This window comes from Chiloscyllium punctatum, chromosome 13 (genome assembly GCF_047496795.1).
Source record: "Chiloscyllium punctatum isolate Juve2018m chromosome 13, sChiPun1.3, whole genome shotgun sequence".
Taxonomy (NCBI): Eukaryota; Metazoa; Chordata; class Chondrichthyes; order Orectolobiformes; family Hemiscylliidae; genus Chiloscyllium; species Chiloscyllium punctatum.
Window position 1 is genome coordinate 92,608,433 of NC_092751.1, and position 21,446 is coordinate 92,629,878.

At 40.3% G+C, this 21,446-nt stretch overlaps 1 protein-coding gene and 1 long non-coding RNA gene across 7 annotated transcripts in view; one reads left to right on the plus strand and one right to left on the minus strand.

Annotated features, from left to right (window-relative positions):
* The first annotated feature begins 4 nt into the window (after positions 1 to 4).
* Positions 5 to 21,446, plus strand: part of tubgcp2 (tubulin gamma complex component 2) — a 55,203-nt gene continuing 33,761 nt past the window's right edge. The window contains exons 1-10 of one of the 3 annotated variants that reach the window (XM_072583242.1): positions 5 to 341; positions 8,532 to 8,690; positions 9,204 to 9,332; positions 13,358 to 13,534; positions 15,146 to 15,305; positions 16,753 to 16,960; positions 17,167 to 17,366; positions 17,725 to 17,914; positions 18,405 to 18,550; positions 20,653 to 20,833. In XM_072583242.1, the coding sequence (XP_072439343.1) occupies positions 8,541 to 8,690; positions 9,204 to 9,332; positions 13,358 to 13,534; positions 15,146 to 15,305; positions 16,753 to 16,960; positions 17,167 to 17,366; positions 17,725 to 17,914; positions 18,405 to 18,550; positions 20,653 to 20,833 (1,541 nt within the window). In that variant the 5' untranslated portion in view covers positions 5 to 341; positions 8,532 to 8,540. Of the gene's footprint in view, positions 342 to 406; positions 661 to 8,531; positions 8,691 to 9,203; positions 9,333 to 13,357; positions 13,535 to 15,145; positions 15,306 to 16,752; positions 16,961 to 17,166; positions 17,367 to 17,724; positions 17,915 to 18,404; positions 18,551 to 20,652; positions 20,834 to 21,446 lie in introns of those variants that run through there. The other 2 variants (XM_072583243.1, XM_072583241.1) reach the window with 2 other exon arrangements.
* Positions 16,818 to 21,446, minus strand: part of LOC140484662 (uncharacterized) — a 120,382-nt gene continuing 115,753 nt past the window's right edge. For 2 of the 4 annotated variants that reach the window (XR_011962308.1, XR_011962310.1), the window contains exon 5: positions 16,854 to 16,950. This is a non-coding gene — a long non-coding RNA (uncharacterized lncRNA). Of the gene's footprint in view, positions 16,951 to 21,446 lie in introns of all 4 variants that reach the window. The other 2 variants (XR_011962307.1, XR_011962306.1) reach the window with 2 other exon arrangements.

Here is a 21,446-nt window from a genome sequence, read left to right on the forward strand (position 1 = left end):
CAACCGCCATTGAGACTGCAGCCTCAAGCGGGGGCACAGCGACCGGCAACCTCATCGGTACGCATGCTCGTCAACCGCCATTGAGACTGCAGCCTCAAGCGGGGGCACAGCGACCGGCAACCTCATCGGTACGCATGCTCGTCAACCGCCATTGAGACTGCAGCCTCAAGCGGGGGCACAGCGACCGGCAACCTCATCGGTACGCATGCTCGTCAACCGCCATTGAGACTGCAGCCTCAAGCGGGGGCACAGCGACCGGCAACCTCATCGGTACGCATGCTCGTCAACCGCCATTGAGACTGCAGCCTCAAGCGGGGGCACAGCGACCGGCAACCTCATCGGTACGCATGCTCATCAAGCGCCAGCGGGCCGGCAGCCTCGTCACTGCGCATGCTCAGCAACTGCCAACGGGACTGCGGGTTCAGTGCGCGTGCCCACCGGCCGTCTCCGTCTGGGTCCAAGTGCCCGACGAAAGCAGCCGCCTCTCCAAGCATTCTCCCCACCCCCTGACTCTCTTCCCTCCTCTTTCTTTATGTGCAAAGGCCGGGTGGAACGGAGCGGCGGCGCCTCGGGTTTTCCAGGGGGAAGCGGCGGAGCGGTTGCACTTGTTTGGTGGCGGGGTGGGGGTGTCTCATTGCTTGGAGCGGAGCGGCTTGAAAGGTGAGGTCTCCCGGCCCGGGGCAGAGAGCGGGATGAACTGTTGTCGGGAGCGGCCTGGGCCTCTGTCCCCGTGGGCGGAGGAGGAGTATATTTGAAACAGAGCGCGATCCCTCCCAGGGTCGGCTGTTTGTTTTGGTAAACAGGCCAGCTCCCTGCTCTAAAATCAAGCTGACCTCACTTGAGCGAGCTAAGGGGCATTGCCAGGCTCTGCCTTGGGGTACAGTTGGAGCAGACAGCTCACCCCTCCACACAGTCAGGGTATTTATATCTGAAGGGATAATCTTCAGGGCCTGGTTTTTATTATCGTGCAGCAATTGCTTCCCAGTGCAGGTTATTGTATTATTACAGCAGGTGCGCACTCACCTCTTTCGGGTTTCCCCCGTTTTTCTGACAAAAAATTGTAACCTTGTTTTTAAAATCGCTTTCCGCTCTTTCAAGCCTTCAGTAATAAGCACGAAATCTTTGTAAGTAAAAGCAAAACGGTAGCTGGAAATAAAATAAAGTCTTTGAGAGTTCACGTGCTGAGTTTCTCCATCATTTGCTGTCATTTAGATTTTTCAGCATCCGTAAAAATTTGCTTTTATTTACCTCAAGTTTTCAAGATCTCTGCACTCTGACAATTCGACTATCTTGCACTTTGTCTGATTTTGACTGCTTTACTGTTCTTGCAGCTACTTTGCCATAGTCTCTGGAATTCTATCCCTAAATTCTGCACCTTTTAAGACACAGCTTAAGATCTGCTGTTCGGATCAAGATTTTCTTTTCCCAACCTGTGAATCATTAAGTTCCTCAATCCTGCCCTGTTATTTGACAAGGTTATGTCCAAGCAAATTTGGCTTCAACTCTACTTTCACGCCAATCCCTGATATACTTTAATGCCCTTGTCAGTCAAGAATCTCTCTAATGTAGCCTTAAAAATATTCAATGGTCCTGGCTTCTCTGCAGTCTGGGAAAGAGAATTCCACGTAGTCATGACCCTTTGAGAGAAAACATTTCTCCTCATGTTCATCTTAAATTGGAGAACCCTTATTTTTAAACTGTGCCCTGATCTAACCTGAATCACCCTCTTTTTTTTTTGTCACCATGTCAAAGAAATTTGTAAAATGTTTTTGTAAAATGTTCAGCAATGTTTTACAGATTGCAGATGATACCAAAGTTGGAGGTGTAGTGGACAGCGAAGGAGGTTACCTTAGAGTACAACAGGATTTTGATCAGATGGGCCAATGGGCCGAGGATTGGCAGATAATTTAGTTTAAAGTTAAGTGCTGCATTTTGGAAAGGCAAATCAGGTCGGGATTTATGCACTTACTGGTAAGCTCCTGGGGAGTGTTGCTGAACAACGAGACCTTGGAGTGTAGGTTCATAGTTCCTTGAAAGTGGAGTCCCAGGTAGATAGGATAGTCAAGAAGGCATTAGGTACGCCTTCATTTATTGTTCTGAGCGTTTGAGTATAGGAATTGGGAGGTCATATGGCGCCTGTACAGGACATTGGTTAGGGCACTTTTGGAATATTGTGTGCAGTTCTGGTCTCTCTTACCGGAAGGATGTTGTGAAACTTGAAAGGGTTCAGAAAAGATTTACAAGGATGTTGCCAGGGTTGGAGGATTTGAGCTATGGGGAGAGGCTGAATAGGCTGGAGCTGTTTTCGCTGGAATATTGGAGGCTGAGGAGTGACCTTAGAGAATCATAGGGTCAATAGACAAGGTATTTTCCCTGAGGTGAGGAGTACAGATTTAGAGGGTCCAGGTTTAAGGTGAGAGGGGCAAGATTTAAAAGGGACCTAAGAGGCAACCTTTTCATGCAGAGGGTGGTGCGTGTATGGAATCAGTTGCCAGAGGAAGTGGTGGAGGCTGGTACAGGTCATTCCTACTATAACACATGTTTCCTTAATGCAGATTCACTACAACATGAATGATGAATTGGGGACACTTTCTAAAATGCAAGCTTTCAAACCGTTGTATTGGTTATAATGCGATTCTAGCCCTATTAGTTTAAATTGTGCTGCCACTACACCATTTTCTAATAACATGGATTGCATGAGAGTGGAACTGCCATGTTGTAGTACTAGGATTGACTGTACAATTACAATATTTAAAAGGCATATGGATGTGTATATGAATAGGAATGGTTTAGAAGGAAATGGGCCAAGTGTTGGCAAATGACACTAGATTAATTTAGGATATCTGGTCAGCATGGATAAGTTGGATCGAAAGGTTTGTTTCTGTGCTGTACATCTTTATGACTCTGACTTGAATAAAAGCTATATGTAAGATTGCTCGCTGAGCTGGTAGATTTGTTCGCAGATGTTTTGTCACCATATTAAATAACATCATCAGTAAGCGTTGGTGTTCTGTCCTGTTTGTTGTTAGTGTGTCTTGGTCTGTTATGGTGGGTCATATCACTTCCGGTTCTATTTTTGAGAGGTTGGTAAATGGAGACCATGTCTGTATGTTTGTTAAAGGAGTTCTGGTTTGAATGCCAGGCCACTAGGAATTCCCGTGCCTGTCTTTGTTTAGGCTGTCCCAGGATGGATGTGCTGTCCCAGTCGAACTGGTGTCCCTCTTCGTCTGTGTGTATGGATACCAATGATGCCATTTAGTGGCTAGTTGGTCCTCATATATCCTGGTGGCTAGTTTCCTGCCAGTTTGTCCAATGTAATTTTTTTTAATTGAATGTCTCTATGGAGTACCAAAGGTACATAAACAAGCCCCCCCCCCCAATACCCATTTCCCGGTACACTGATGTATAGACCAGCAAAGGAACTGCAACGCAAACTGGAACACCTTTTCAAGACTCAATCCACCCCACCCAGGAATTCCTTAACATCATCAAAGAAACCAAGGGAGAGACTGGCAAGGTCATGGTTTCCATTGACATGACGGCACTATTCACAGCAAGGAACATCACCCTAGCCAAAGAAACACTGGCCTTACTGCTAGATGAACCAAGGACGCAAACATCTGATAGCACCAATTCCATCAGCAAAGACAGCGTCCTCAGACTAGTAGACCTGTGCCTCACCACTCATTTTGCCTTCAACAATAAGATCTACAAACAAATCAATGGGATGCCTATGGGATTTCCCCATGTCAGGATTCTTAGCAGAAGCAGTTATGCAGATGTTAGAACAAACAGTCCTTCCCATAGTCCAGCCCAAGCTTTGGTCCACTATGTGAATGACAACTTTGTCATCATAAAACATAACAAATTAGAAGAAACCCACAAACACAAACAACATCCTTCCGATATGAAGTTCATCAAAGAGGAAGAGAACAGCAGGCTCTCCCTAGATGTCACAGTAGAACGAAAAGCCAATGGAGAGCTGCAGAACAGTGTTTACAGGAAAGCCACACACACTGACCAGACTAGATTAGATTCCCTACAGTGTGGAAACAGGCCCTTCGGGCCAACAAGTCCACACCGACCCTCCGAAGAGTACCCACCCAGTCCCATTTCCTAGCACCTAGCACTACGGGCAATTTAGCATAGCCAATTCACCTGGCCTGCACATGTTTGGACTGTGGGAGGAAACCGGAGCACTCGAAGGAAACCCATGCAGACCCAGCCAGAACATGCAAACTCCACACAGACAGTCGTCCGAGGCTGGAATCGAATGTGGGACCCTGGTGCAGTGAGGCAGCAGTGCTAACCACTGACCCACCATGCCTATACTCAACTACAGGAGCAATCATCCCAACACCGACAAACTGAGCTGCATCAGGACATTATTTAAATAAGCCACAACACACTGCAGTGCTCAGGAACGACAAGAAGCTGAGGAAAAACAATGTATTTAGGAACAACGGGTACCTGATAAGCGCGGTCCACTGATTCCTGCACAACAGATTCAGATATTCTAGCCACCGTGCCGTGCGTCAAAGACATCCCGGAGTTGGCGACCAGACTACTACGGCCCCTAGGCATCAGTGTTAACCCACAAACCTACCACCACACCAAAACAGCTCCTGATGAATTTAAAGGACTCCATTCCAGCAACCAGCAGAACAAATGTCATATACAAAATACCCTGCAATGACTGTGACAAACGTTACATCTGACAAACCTAAAGGAAACTAACCACCAAAAGACAAGACCAACTATCAATGGTCGAAGAGGCACACCAGTTCAATCCTGGGAGAGGCTAAACAAAGACACGCCTGGCATTTAAATGTGCTCCATTAACAAACATATAGATTTGAACCCCATTTACCAAGCTCTTAAACAGAACCGGAAGTGATATCACCGACCACAACCGACAAAGGTATAAATAGCAAGCGGGACAGAGCACCAACGATTCATTGGAGGCTTACCAATATTACCTAGTCTGAGACCAGGTCTACCAGCTCAGTGAGCAAACTTGCAACCTGATCCACAATCTGTGCTACAAATCTTCTCAAAAATCGCAGCTGTACATAAGGTCAGGGATCTTGCCTTATTGTAGGCAGTGCAAGTTTAGCGGGGTTCTGCGACTCAAGTAAAATTGGATCTTTTCAGCAAATTGGTATCTAGTCTTGAACTTGTGTAAATGTTGAAACTTTTATCAGAAAAAGATGCAGTAGAGTCATAGAGATGTACAGCATGGAAACAGACCCTTCGGTCCAACTCGTCCATGTCGACCAGATATCCCAACCCAATCTAGTCCTACCTGCCAGCACCTGGCCCATATCCCTCCAACCCTCTGAGTGAAAACGTTGCCCCTTCGGTCTCTTTTATATCTTTCCATCTCACACTAAACCTATGCCCTCTAGTTCTGGACTCCCCCACCCCAGGGAAAAGACTTTGTCTATTTATCCTATTTGTGAATTCATAAATGGATTGTTGTTGAATTGGCTGTCACATGTACCTAGGTATAGTGAAAAACTTTCTTTACGAGCAGTACAGGCAGATCATAGTAAGCGAGGACATATCAATCATAGAGTTAAAGAAAACCTAGACAGAGGCATACAAGTTACATAGCACAAAGCATGTGCTAGGCAAGATCAACATTAACAAGATCAGCATTATTTGTACACATTCAGAATTTATGTTTAAAAGTGTAGAACAGTTATAAGAAATATTAGAGTTAAATCTGCTTAAGGGAGCTTGCAAGGTGTTACAGTGTTGGTGCCACCTTAAGATCAAGGTACCAAAATTGAGACTTTATACCGTGAAGGGCTCTGTTAATACCGCATAAATGATCATTGAAGTTGGGACATTACACAATCCCAGTAACAGAGAGATCAAGAAGGAAAGATGAAACTCGATACAAGAATTGAGTGTCAAAGAGCTTAGAGTGATGGAGAGAGAGAGAAATTAAGAATATAAAGAGAGGAATGGAAATAGAGGATATCAAGGCTGGAAGTTTTTAGACTAGGTATTGAAAGGGAGGGAGATCCCAAATGATTTTCCCAGTGTTTGAGGAAACATCACCCCACTCATTTTTCCCAGTTCTCACCAGTACAAGGTGAGATAAATTTATTACAGATTCTGAATTAGAATGATATATACACTGGCTCACTGTGCATAGCACTAAAGGATCCAGACAGTAGGAATTAATTCTACTCAACTTGTGCAGATTGTGTGTATTTTATTTTCAAGCCTGTTTCATTTGTATATGCTGCACTGCAGTTATTGGATTTTTAAATATGAATTTCTAGATTGGAAGATTTGAAAGTTTTCTTCAGTTGTGACTCAGTTAATGCTGCAGCTTATTTTAATTAACTGATTATAGCATTATAAAGAAGACATTTGTGGACAGAATGTACATTTTAAAATTTAACCATTAGTGATAATTTATGCACAAGTTGATGCTCCTCTATCTGCTAAAATATGGACTGTAGAAGCTGGTGTTCAAATAAGTGATTTGTATTGAAGAACTTTGTGGTTCCAGAATGAACAGTATCTTGCTGAGAGTTGGGAAAAGCTCACTGCTAACAATTTGCTAATGACTTTAGGCTGTTATTTGCATGTGGAGAGTTGCCAGCTATAATTCCTAAGTTTGTAATCAACTGTATACTTATTGAATATTATAGTCAGAATTGTTGATTCTTAATTTCAACTCAGCCTATTTTTTAAAAATCACAGCAGCAAAGTGCTTCCTGTCATACCTGCAAGTAGTTTTATTTCATAATCTTGTAGAAAGTTAGCCATAGAATGCATAAACAATTTGTTGCTCTTTCTATTTCATGCTTGTGTACAGTTTTATCTTGGGTAAATGACTGGAGAGAATTTTAAACCTGTTTAAGTAAAGTCGATTTAGATGTAAGTGAATAGCATGTCATAGATGTAAATCTATGGAATGGCTGTCCTAAGCTTTTACTTTATACTTGTGATTCCTATCCGAAATATTTTGTCTTTTTAGGATCTTTTGTTTCAATACTAGTGTTATTTAATGTATCTCAGCTGCCAGAAATCCAGAGCATTTTTGTTTTTTGAGTTGATAAATAACTCTTAAATAAAGGTTAGAGTTAGAATTAAATTAGAGTTAGAGCATTTCCGAACTGACTGACAGACTCCTGCGACCACTAGGACTCATAACAGCACACAAACCAACAACCACTCTCAGACAACAACTCACCAGAATGAAGGACCCAATACCCAGCATGAGCAAAACCAATGTAGTGTACAAAATCCCATGCAAGGACTGCACAAAACACTACATAGGACAAACAGGAAGACAGCTAACGATCCGTATCCATGAACACCAACTAGCCACGAAACGACACGACCAGCTATCCTTAGTAGCCACACACGCAGATGACAAGCAACATGAATTCAACTGGGACAACACTACTATTATAGGGCAAGCCAAACAGAGAACAGCCAGGGAATTCCTAGAGGCATGGCACTCATCCACAATCTCTATCAACAAACACATTGACCTGGACCCATTATACCGGCCACTACAGCGGACAGCTAGAACTGACAACCGGAAGCGGCAGAGACAGGCCACTATAAATGCCAGAGGAAACATCACAGAAGCGCTTCACAGGAGGCTCCCAAGCACTGAGGATGTCACCTAGACAGGGGACGAAACGTTTGCAGCACAAATTCCCAGCTCAGCGAACAGAACCACAACAACGAGCATCCAAGCTACAAATCTTCTCCCAAACTTTGAAGTTAAATTAAAAATCACACTACACCAGGTTATTGTCCAACAGGTTTATTTTGAAATACAAGTTTTTGGAGCACTGGTCCTTTGTCAGGTAGCTAGTAGAGTAGCATTATAGGACGTAGAATTTAAAGCAAAAGATCATAGTGTCATACACTGATGCAATATATTGAACAAAGCTAGATTATTGTGAAGTATTTCATCTTTTAGATTGGGCTGCAGGTTTTGATTCATTAAATGTAAATCCCAGAACTACTTTTAAGTCACGTTCCTGAGATAACTTAAGGTTTTGTAAAAGATGGTGACATCTCAGTTCAGACAATGCATAAAAGGTGTAAAGTTAGAGTCTGTACGTATTCCAATCTTGAGTCAGACTGGTTCTCTTCCCAAAGCAGGAATTTATATAATGTCACATGGATTATAAAAAATATTGACTGCCTACAGATTATGTGCTTTTTGAACAAAATGTATCTGCAAGTACAATTCTGCAAATTTCAAATGTCATTTTTAAGTATGCTGCACCCATTCTGAGATTCTCAAAGTGCAGATTTGGAACATAGTCATTTGTTTCCATATTTTGTCAGATTTGCCACTTCCCTAGTTTTGGTTTCTTTGTTTTAAATATGTTCCTTGAAGGAATTAAAATTAACCTTCCAAATATTGGGCTGAAAAATATTGTACTGAAATAAATTGTTGTTAGGGTGCAATATTGTATAATGAAATTATTTAACATTTTCAGTGGACTCTTTCAGCAGTTTCTTACAGTTTCTTGTTTTCATAGGAAAGAATCATGAGTGAATTTCGAATCCATCATGATGTAAATGAACTGATCAGTTTGCTTCGAGTTCGTGGTGGTGATGGAGCTGAAGTATACATTGATCTTCTTCAAAAAAATAGAACTCCATATGTCACAACTACTGTGTCCTCCCATAGTGCAAAGGTAGTAGTATGTCCAATGTGGGTCCACAGAGTGTTTGCTTCATTTTTCTAGGAACTTGAATTGCTGTATTTGGAATACTTTTATCGTTATGACCTGGAATGCTTTCCATGAACAGACAATTTTAGTGAAAGCAGTTTCAATGATCATTTTCAAATGAAAGTTGGATATGTACTTGAAAAAAGATTGCAGGTCTATGGGAATGGAGCAGAGTAGTGGGACTAATTGGATAACTTTATCAAAATGCTAGCACAGGGTTGATGCGTTGAATAGTTTCCACCTGTTTTGAGTGAGGTGACAAAGTTGAATTTTGGGTTTGAATGCTTATGTGCTACTAGTACTGTGCTGCAGTAAAGGATTGCTAAAGAAAGGATGCATTGGTGCATAGAAAGAGAAATTGGACATTGGACTTCTGTAGCCAAGGACAAGTCTACAGGGCCGATTGAATGAAAGGGAACAGAGTAAGGTTATGTGAACTGCTTAAAAAAATGCATTTTTAATATTTTTATTTGACAGGTAAAAATAGCTGAGTTTTCAAGAACCCCTGAGGAATTTCTTAGGAAGTATGATGAGCTAAAATCAATAAATATACGGAACGTGGATCCGTTGGTTTACCTGTTATCAAAGCTTACTGAAGATAAAGAGGTAATGAGGTTTTGAGTATACTTTTAGTGTTTCTGTGTCATTTTTATGTGATTTGCAATAAAATTCATGTATTTTATTACTTAGACCAACCTGCTTCCAAGTGTTCTATTGATTGATGTAGTTACTGGAAACATTTGATAAGTATGTCTGATGTGACTCTCAGCTTTGGAATCCAGACATAATATGTACCCTGTTGCATTCATAACTGCAATTGCGGACAGTGTGAATGGAGTGAGCTTTCCATCAGATACCTGCTACTTTCAAAACACGTTGACACTGCACCAGGCCATTCATTGTTCTCTGTGCTGCACAATCTGTTCATTCAAATAATGTTCCAAAAGATGCAAAATTAATTTAAGAAGTGGATTTCTTCTGTTAGCTTTCTCATGATACAAGGCTGCTGAAATTTCCTTTTATCTTAGGATGTGGGCATGACTGACATGGCCAGCATTTTTTGCTCTCACTCTCCTTTCTGAGTAACGTTCCTGATCGCTTGACAAAACATACACCAATCTATTTTGAGGGTGGACAGTACGATGAATTGTGGTAACATGTGATTGGATGTTTCCTTTCCTTCAAACTGACTTTTGATCTGAAGTTGTGTTGAGATGAAGAAGCATTACGTTTGGAACAAATCTCCTCGCAACATAAATTGCATAGTGGTAATGTTACGAATCCATAGGCTCAACATAATGCTCTGTTTCAAATCCTGCCATGAGGGCTAGTATGATTTAAATTCAGTTAATCATTCTAGAATATAAAGCTAGCCTCGTAATGGTGGCCACGAAAACTTTGATCAATCATAATAAAACTCACTTTATCCACTAATGTCCTTTGAGGGAAGAAAATTTGCTGTCCTTACTTTAGCTTAGACTACATGTAACTTCAGACAGACGGCAATGTGGTTGATTCTTAACTTGTCCCTGAATTGACCCAGCTCGATTTGCGAGAATTAGGCCTGGGCAAAAAATGCTAGCCTTGTCAGTGGTGCCCACATCCCAAGAAAAAGTAAATTTTAGCACCCTGTCAGAGAAAATTCAGTTCTTCTTGAATTCATTTAATTGTATGTGGATTTGCTAAAAAAAATCTATGGATTTGCATCTATTTTCTGCACTTGTGGTATTTAGATGGCTCTCTTTGAGGCACCCCGCTTACTTGTATGTCTCAAAGAAAGATATGGTGATTTGCCTTGGTTTGTCTTAATTGTGCTTCTTATCTGCCAACAGTCATGGGTGTTTTTATGCCACTTTACTATGTTTCCACTCTTTTCAGTAAAACAAACTTACAGCTATCCCAGAATTAAAGTAGATCAGGACATCTATAAATCAAAATTACTTTGAATTTTGATGCAAAAAATCCAATATTTTAATTTTCAACTTTTTATTACACTTGTCTCAACTTCATGTTCAAATAACACTATTACTTTTATTACTGTTTGCAAACTCATTCATTGCCATCACAGAATACTGGACTTTCTGCTCCTTGTTGTCTACGCTTCAAAATGTTTGTTTTGTCTGATTTCCCAAATAGGAATCCTTTAGACATTGTGCGATATAGTGATGCAGACAAACACGATGAAATTTAATCTAACCCAATACTCTATTAGAGTATTGTTACATTGTTAATTTGCTGAAGGTAAAATTTTATTTTGGGATGCCTAATTTTGGGTGTCTGTCTATAAATATTATTTTGCGCAGAAGAGATTGTAATCAGAAATTTATAAAACCAAAATATTGGAAAAAGGCAAAATGTATTGAATCTACTTTTATTTCTGGTTTTCAGAAAAAGCTGGAAAGAATCTGCAGGTCATTCAGCATTTCCCCAGAAGAGCTATCTGTGCCTTTGCAACTTTTAAATTTTTGATTCTGTAAAATATTGGTAATTTTTACGCGTATATTATATTTTATTATTTCCAACGTAATTTTCTATATGCTGAACCCTTTCAAGTTTCACAACCTCTTTCCGATAGGAAGGAGACCAGAATTGCACTCGATATTCCAAAAGTAGCCTAACCAATGTCCTGTACAGCTGCAACATGACCTCCCAGCTCCTGTACTCAATATTCTGACCAATAAAGGAAAGCATACCAAATGCCTTCTTCACTACCCTATCTATCTGTGACTCCACTTTCAAGGAGCTATGAACCTGCACTCCAAGGTCTTTTTGTTCAGCAACACTCCCTAGGACCTTAACATTAAGTGGATAAGTCCTGCTAAGATTTGCTTTCCCAAAACACAGCACCTCACATTTATCAAAGTTAAATTCCATCTGCCACTCCTCAGCCTATTGGCCCATCTGATCAAGATCCTCTTGTAATCCGAGGTAACCTTCTTTGCTATCCACTACACCTCCGATTTTAATGTCATCTGCAACTTTCTAACTATACCTCTTCTGCTCACATCCAAATCATTTATATAAATGATGAAAAGTAGTGGACCCAGCATCGATCCTTGTGGCACTCCACTGGTCACAGGCCTCCTGTCTGAAAAACAACCCTCTGTCGTGGCACGGTGGCTCAGTGGTTAGCACTGCTGCTTCACAGCAGCAGGAACCTGGGTTCAATTCCAGCCTCAAGCGACTGTGTAGAGTTTGCACATTCTTCCCGTGTCTGCGTGGGTTTCCTCCCTGTGCTCCGGTTTCCTCCCACAGTCCAAAGATGTGCAGGTTAGGTGAATTGGCTATGCTAAATTGCCCATAGAGTTAGGTGCATTAGTCAAGGGTAAATATGAGGAATGGGTCTGGGTGGGTTACTCTTCGGAGGGTTGGTGTGGACTAGTTGGGCCGAAGAGTCTGTTTCCACACTGTAGGGAATATAATATCTAATATCTCTGTCTTCTACCTTTGAGTCAGTTCTGTATCCAAATGCTCGTTCTCCTTGTATTCCATGAAATCTAACCTTGCTAACCAGTCTCCCATGGGAAATCTTGTCGAAAGCCTTACTGAAGTCCTTATAGATCACATCTACCGTTCTTTGTTACTTCTTCAAAAAACTCAATCAAGTTTGTGAGACATGATTTCCCATGCACAAAACCATGTCAACTCACTAATCAGTCCTTGCCTTTCCGAATACATGTACATCCTGTCCCTCAGGATTCCTTCCAATAACTTGCCCACCACCGAGGTCAGGCTCACCGGTCTCTTAATTCCCTGGCTTGTCCTTACCACCTTTCTTAAATATGACACCATGTTAACCAACCTCCAGTCTTCTGGAACCTCACCTGTGACTATATCAATAATACAAATATCTCCTGGGGATTTAGCAGTTTAATTTATCAGTCCTTCCTTGTTCTTTGCTTTGTCCCTGCCTGTCCTGATTGTTTGACTTACTTCTTTTCTCAACTGTACCAGTCTCAGATTGGTCTCTTTCCTCACTATTTCCTAAGACTTCATGCTGGGCCCTTTTTCCCCCTTGAGAACACTCTGCACCCTCTCTAACACATCCTTGATCCTGGCAGCAGGGAGGCAACACACTATTCTGATTTTGATGCTGCTGGCCACAGAAATGTCTGTCTGTCCCTTGGACTAGAGAGTCCCCTAACACAATCGATCTCTTGGAACCCGATGTACCCTTCATTGCATTAGAGCCAGTCTCAATACCAGAAGCTTGGCTGTTCGTGGTACATTCCCCTGAGAATCCATCACTTGCTACGTTTTCTGAAACAGCATAATTGTTTGAAATGGGGATAGCCACAGAAGACTCCTGTACTACCTGCCTACATCTCTTACATTGCTGGAGGTAACCCATCTATGTGACTATCTGCAACTTTTTTCTTTTCCTATAGCCGCCTTCTCTCACACCCCCTTGCTCTTGCAAATTTTTTATTGCCTCCAACTGTCGCTTCAACCAATCCATTCGATCTGATAGGATTCTCAACCAACGGCATTTAGTGAAGATATAATCCTCAGTAACATGTAAAATCTCCCTGAACTCCCACATTCAACAAGAAGAACGTATCACTCAACTAAGAGCCATTTTTTGCTTCTTCCAATCTGTAGACCCAGATTTATTTTCTGTTTTATTACAGACTCTGCAGTACTTGCAACAGAATGCTAAGGACAGAGCAGAACATTCGACCAATGTTTTAGCTAGCAATAGTGCAACATTCAACATCCCAACGACGACTGCCAAGCTGTCGATTCAGGAGCTTGAAGAACTTCGAAAACAGCTCGGTAGTGTCACTACCACTTCAAGTTCACAGCAGGTAAGTAAATTGAACAGCAGTTTTTTAATTTAAGAAATCTTATATATTCTTGTATGTTCTGGAGATATGAAGTCTTCTAAGTAAAAAAAAAAGAACATTCGGATGTGGTGAATCTGTCTTTATCAAGTTTGTAAGTTTTCCCAGTCCCAATTTGTATTCATTCAGTTTTATTTATTAAAAAGATGCAAACTCATTTTTACTGTGGATTAAAGTGTAATGTAGAACATTTTCATGTCGTAATATTCCAGATCATGTTTTTAAAAATTCATTTAGGGGTTGTGGGTAAATGTACTGCAGTTACATCAAAATGCTGTGAGGCAGGATATTGAGCCAGTGACCCTGAAGGAACAGCGATATATTTCCTAATCAGAATCACAAATGCCTTGACTGAGAACTTGCAGATGATGGTGCTCCCATGTATCTGCATGCCTTGTCCTTCTAGAAGGTAGTGGTTGTGGGTTTGCGAGGTGCAGTCTGTGGAATTGTGGTGAATTTCTGTAACGTATCTTTGTAAATGATACACACTGCTGCGTCAGTGGTGGAGGGAGTGGATGTGGTACTAATCAAGCAGTTAAAAACAATGACTGCAGATGCTGGAAACCAGATTCTGGACTAGTGGTGCTGGAAAAGCACAGCAGTTCAGGCAGCATCCGAGGAGCAGTAAAATCGACGTTTCGGGCAAAAGCCCTTCATCAGGAATACAGGCAGAGTGCCTGAAGGGTGGAGAGATAAATGAGAGGAGTGTGGGGGTGGAGAGAAAGTAGCATAGTGTACAATAGGTCAGTGGGGGAGGGGATGAAAGTGGTAGGTCAGGGACGAGGGTGGAGTGGATAGGTGGAAAAGAAGATAGGCAGGTAGGACAAGTCATGGGGACAGTGCTGAGCTGGAAGTTTGGAATGGGGTAAGGTGGGGGAAGGGGAAATGAGGAAACTGTTGAAGTCCACATTGATGCCCTGGGGTTGAAGTGTTCCGAGGCGGAAGATGAGGTATTCTTCCTCCAGGCGTCTGGTGGTGAGGGAGCGGCGGTGAAGGAGGCCCAGGACCTCCATGTCCTCAGCAGAGTGGGAGGGGGATTTGAAATGTTGGGTCACAGGGTGGTGTGGTTGATTGGTGCGGGTGTCCCAGAGATGTTCCCTAAAGCGCTCTGCTAGGAGGCGTCCAGTCTCCCCAGTGTAGAGGAGACTGCACCGGGAGCAATGGATACAATAAATGATATTGGTGGATGTGGAAGGCTCCTTTAGGGCCTTGGATAGAGGTGAGGGAGGTGGTGTGGGCGCAGGTTTCGCAATTCCTGCGGTGGCAGGGGAAGGTGCCAAAAATGGTGCTGATCATTGTGCAATCATCTGATGCCAGTCTTGGTATCAAAGGGAATCACCCTCCCCTCACCTGGAATTCAGCTCTTTCACCCTTGTTTAAATCAAGACTGTGATGGGATCAGGAGCTGTGTAGCCCGGGTGAGCCCCAAACTGACTATCAGGAGTTACAATATCAAATTTGCAGACTCCCACAATTATCTTAAGTATCATTGATGACACTTACTTTATCTGATTAAACTATACTGTACTTTTGAACCATGGAATAATTTTCATATTTTGAAATTTAAATTTTTAGCCCCTTGAAGTAGTCCGAAAGCTACTTCGTGACAAGCATAACAAGAGGAATCCAGGGCTGATTATTCCACATTTTCCCCCATGGGTGTATGAAAGGCCAGCTCTTCTGGGAGACTTTATAAACAGCTCCAGTCCAATCACTGAGACAGTAGTCTCTATAGGTATGTACTGTATACATTGACTGCACTGAATCTCGTTGGTTATTAAAACTTTGAAAGTAGAGTTGCTATTCTGTCACCAACTGTCTGTTTTGCTGTAAAAGTCGCATTTTGTCAAAGCTGAACTGAAACTACTTTGTATTCTTAATTAATTTATGCTAGCTCCACCAATTGTTAACATTTTACTTTAACAACACTCTAAATGCTATCTTTAAACATGACTCAAATGTGGAAGGGCTTGTACCATTAGATTCAAGATGCGTTAGTACAAAATTTCCACATCTCATAGAATCACTACAGTGTGTAAAGAGGCCATTTGGTCCCATTGAATCTGCACCAGCGTCCCACCTTGCTGCAACCCTCTACCCTACCCCCATAAGCCCAGATTTAACATGGATAAAGCACCTATCTCACACATCCCTTGACACTACAGGCAATCCACTTAACCTGCACACCTTTGGATTGTGGGAGGGATGTGAAGACTCCACTCAGACAGTCACTTGAGGTTGGAATCGAACCTGGGTCCCTGGCGCAGTGAGGGAACGATGCTAGCAACTGAGCCACCATGCCACCTGTGCAACATTGTGTTTCACTGAAGACCTGGACCATATCAGTTCATCAAAATACAAATCCTTTTGTTAGTTTACTGGAACAATATAAATGATGCAGCTGACTGTTCTTTGGATTAGGTGTTATTATCCATTAACAGTTCAATGTTTAGGAAGTCAATGTTTCCCTATTGTATTTGCTCTGTGGAAATGTCAGAGCTACCTGAGTGACTTGAGGATAATAACCCCAGTTTCTGAATCATGTTATGAAGCATTGTATATTTTGCATTGTGATTTATATCATCTGAAATCTTGAGGCACTGCTTTACCAGTCTTACCTATGATTTGGGTGCTGGAGACATTTTGTTTTTGTACATAGGGACTTTCTTTCCTTGCATTGTTTGTACAGATGTTAAACTATTTGTCATGGTATTAAAGTGACTATGGGTTATGTTACATTTGTGCTTTGTTCATTGATACAGCACTACCTAATTTCCCAGGAGTGCCAGCTTCAAATCAAAATATGCTGTACCCAAGCAAAGTTCTAATGTACTGGAACTAATTTCCTATTTATTCTTTCTCTTTGAAATCTCTGATAAAGCATGACATACTGCAAAAAGACAATTTAGGAATGTTATGCTCCATGCATATTGTAAGTGCATTGCTAAGTTTCATGAAATGTTGTTTTAGACGTACATTTCCCTTGTATACAAAATATATTTGGCTGTTTACTTTTGAGATCAAAAGATTTTCAGTGGTTTTAGAAGTATACAGATTAACAGTGATATGATTCAACTTGTAGAAAATTCTGATTCAGAAACTCTTAAGAATAAGCAATTTGTGACCAAGAAAAGTGAGCCGCAATGCATTTGATTAAATATAGAACCTCTCCCCTTTATTAGGAACGTTAGCTCTTCCTGCGCAAGAACAAATGATAGTTGAAGATTTGCTGTACGTTTTAATTGGAATAGATGGAAAATACATCACAGCACAACCATTGGTGGGAAGACAGAGTCGATCCTTTGCTGTTGATCCTACGTTGGACATGTCTGTTAAAGAACTTGTAAATAGGATTCTTCCAATAGCAGCCAGCTACTCCTCTGTCACAAGGTAAGCAAATGTAACAGTTATTTAGTTTTCTGATGCTTACATTGCTTCTCTATCCACAAAACAAATTACACAATCTTTACCGGATGCTACAAACTGTGGTGCTCTCTAAATTGATCGAGAACTGTGACAGGCTCTACCTTAACAAAAATGAGTATGTGAGAATATTTGAGTTTTGTCATAACTCTCTGCTTTGTGTCTGAAATCAGGTTCATTGAAGATAAGTCCTCCTTTGAGCATGGACAAGTAAACCATGCTTTGGCTGCAGCAATGCGGACACTTGTGAAGGAGTACATGATCCTTGTGACGCAACTGGAACACTTACAGCGACAAGGGCTGCTCTCATTACAAAAACTTTGGTTTTATGTCCAGCCAACTATTAGAACAATGGAGATCTTGGCTTCAATAGGTATGCCACTTTTTAAGATTAATTTTGTTTTTTTAAACATGAGTTTCAAAAATCTTGGAAGAAAGATAAAGGCAAATGGCAGTCATGCAAATCATTCTCAATTAAAAGAAATCACAAGCAAAATAGCAACTATAAATAGAAGATTAATTCTATGTGCTAAAATAGTTATAATTGGAAGAAATCCGCAAGTACTGTGAAAAACCTGGTTAGAAAGATGGAAGTCAAAGTAGCCAGCATGATTTTTTATTTCCTGCCAACAAGCAGCAATAAATAGTTTATACAATGAAAAGATATACAAATAAGTAATTAACAACAGGAATCAACAGGACATTATTTCTCTTGTCTGTTTTTGTATCAGCTACTTCTGTGGAGAAAGGAGAATGCATGGGAGGTTCAACACTAAGTGTCCTCCATGATCGAACATTTAACTACACAGGAGACAGTCAGGCACAAGAGCTATGTCTCTACCTGACTAAAGCAGCCAGTGTTCCATACTTCGAAATTTTAGAGAAGTGGATCTACAGGGGAATCATACAAGATCCTTACAGGTACAAGGTTAGCCACTGGAAATCATCATTCCCTTGAGTTTATTTTAAACTTTGGTCTTACTGAATAAATTAAACCCTTTCAATTTTCTTCGCTATCATTCTGCTCAGGCAAAATTCTCCTCATCTTGCCCCCTCCTGGGCTCTGCATTTCATGGAGTAATTCTATCGCAACTTTGTTACTCCAGCCTGTTGATGTTGTTACTGCTTTATGTGACTGGAATTAATGGATCTTAATGGGAAATAATCTTATGGTCCAGAAGTATTAAGCCCTTAACTATTTTGCAGCGAGGTAACAAGTTATGTTGTTGATATATTGCAGGGAATGTGGCTCATTAAAGAGGCCAATAGTGCTAATAGTGCTATGTGTGGAAAATTATACCCATCTGTTCAGGTTAAAATATTTTAGTTACTTTGTAAATAGTAACTTGCATCTTAGGATTGGCAAAGTTATATTCGTGTATAAATAAACAAGCGACTCTGTGTTGTACAGTGAATTCATGGTGGAAGAACATGAATTGCAAAAGGAGAAAATTCAGGAGGATTACAATGACAAGTACTGGGATCAGAGATATACCATCATCCAGCACAGAATCCCTTCGTTCCTGCAGAAGTTAGCTGACAAGATACTGAGTACAGGTCTTTACAATACTTGGTGCACTCTTTCCATGTTATATTTGTCTTGTTGTATTTTGTGGCCAACCTATCTGTTTAACTTAGAGTTAAATTTTTGTTTTTCTCTAGTGTTGAAGAAAACTGATTTGTTTTCATTAAAATACATTACAGCTATGACTATTTAACTATTGTAAGCATTATTTTAATTCTGTATCCACATTTAGGCTTTAAATGTCTTGTTAAAGTACTGTGCAGTCAGGCTTTGTTTGTCTATTGCAAATTGTTTGAGTACTGTTTATACATAACACTATTTCACACAACCTGCACAGATGAGTTCTATCAAAAGAGACTTCCATAAGAGGATTAATTGGGAACTGAAAGTTCAAAAATTATGCAGCAAGGGCGTCCATGTATCTAACAGCTGAGAAAGGTTTCCTCAAAGGCGGCTGTAGCTTTAGTATAATTACTCTTCAATAATGTTACTTCTTTCCTGCTAAGGATTATGGACAGGTCTAGCATGATGACTAGGAAGACAAAATAGCTGCATGTTTTGGCTCCAGGGTCACAGAAAATGAAATCCTTTTGAAAAAAGAAACCTAAGAAGCTGACTATATCTTAGGGCTTAGTTCCACTTAATAAATTTCTATTCAAGAAAGGAGACACAATTTGCTTTATGCCCCTGTATTGTAAAATAAAACTGATAGAATCTCCAAGGAAATTAGATTTTCAAATGTTCTTCTGATGTACTATGCACTCTTTATGAATTTCTACTATAGTTGGGAAAAGAAAGTCTCCTCCTTCCCTTGCGATAAGAAGATCCACAGATTGTTTATTGTATCCGTTATTAATTCAACCCATGTAACTTGCAGGTAATTGTCAGAATTTTCCACAAAGCTTTCCAATTTTTTTGGCACAGTTTCTCAAAATAGTCAAGCTAACCAAAGTGATTGAAGAATTTTGAGTGCATATTATGCTCTCCATAAATTGACTTATGCAGTATTTAGAACTAGATTAAGAAGCATTGGCTTAGAGTTACACAGTATTAGCCATGCTTCAAGATGGAAAGCTATTCAAATGAAATTGGGCTGTTTCTGTTTAGAAGAACAAAAGTGCTCATGGACACTTTTTTAAAATGCTTTCAGAAATAATTTATTTCTAATTTGCTGTCTTTATAAAACAAACTGACTACTACACACCAATGTAACCAGTAAATTTCCTGCTTTTTTAAAAAGTAATTTTCAGTTATTTAACATCAGATTGCTCACAGCTGGTGGTCTTGATGTTCTTCTTGAAATGCTTTTGTTGTGATAGACATTTTCAGTTTTGGCAATCAAACAAGTCCAGAATTTACATATATTGAGGATTTTTTTAAAAAGTTTTTTTCAAAAATTGTGCTAAAAAGCCATCTATTTGCACTAATTCATGGCAGGTTTGAGCAGAAACCCAAGAAGAAGGGACACTTCTCAAAATGAGCACAGTCTGCACCAAACTACCAATTGCACAACGAGTGAAAACTTTATTTAAACAATTTTTCTTCCAAAGGTTCTGTTACTCAAATTATTTTCTTTTAAATTATCTGCCACACTTAATTTTTGGCATATTTGTGAAATTTCAGGTTGGGTACAAGAAGAAACAGTTAACCATTTAAAAAAAAAACTTGCATTTAAATTTTAAAATATGCACAAAGAAAGTCTTTTCACAGAAAGAAAAGTCAGTGGGAATCAGATATTTTCCCTAAGGCACATTGAGAGACACTGTTTACACCCTAGCCTGTAACTTGCATTAGAATTAGCAGACCGAAAAATCACTGGGTAGGGCTGTGCAATTTCCTGGTACTCTGCAGAAGTTTGAAAATGGAAAATCTTCCTTTCTCTCTGCCCCCACCCCCCCCCCCCCCACCTCCTTCCTATTTGAAAGAAAGTATAAACCAGAAATTTTAGTTGTTTGTTTTCTTTTTTGTTTGATCATATTTTAATTAATTATATTTTTCTCAAATAGTCCATTCAAAAATGTGTTCTTTCTCCATCTTTGATTTGATGGCCTAAGGACAAAAGAATGTCCTATGCAGGAGTGAGGGTTTATCTTGGCCAGTCAGTCTTTGGTAAAAATTGTTTCTTCCTCTGTAGGAAAATATCTTAATGTCGTTCGAGAATGCGGTCGTGATGTGACCTGTCCTGATGCCAAGGAAGTGATCTATACTCTGAAGGAAAGAGCATATGTGGAACAAATTGAAAAATCTTATAACTATGCCAGCAAGGTTCTTTTAGACTTTTTAATGAAGGAAAAAGAACTCCTGGCACGCCTCAGGTACAAGGCCTCAAATAATTTATTGAAAAATGAATTTTCTTTTAATGTTGGTTGCCTACAGTATTTGAGTCATTGTAAAATGGCTGTTAATCTCCCAGTTTCGTTTAACTGCACTACTTGTACAAGGCATGTGCAATCTAGTGGATTATACAGCCTGTTCCCATGGGGAAGCTCTGAAATACTAAACTATTTAGTGTGTTGTGTTATTCCCATGGATGGAATTAATTGTGCATTTCATAGTTCCCTGGTGAGGATCTACTTGTATCATTAATATCTATTAATTACATATGTAGAAGGGATGTTTATTTGGAAGTGATATGTCGTCACTGTCTAATGGGAAATAAAATATTTTACTTGACCAGTTACTTCACATAACAAGTTGTGGTTCATTAGAATCAAGGATGCAGGGTTGAAGGTCGAATGACTGTTGTACAGGATTAAAGCTACTGTCACATTTTTTATTACTCATAATAGTTAACCAAATTTGGATTTTTAAATAAATGAATATTTGCTAAAATGAATAAAGTTGCAAATGAAACTCCACCCAAACAGTATAACTTGGGAATCTATTCTGTTTTTCGTTGAGGCAAATGGATGAATGTATTCTCCACTT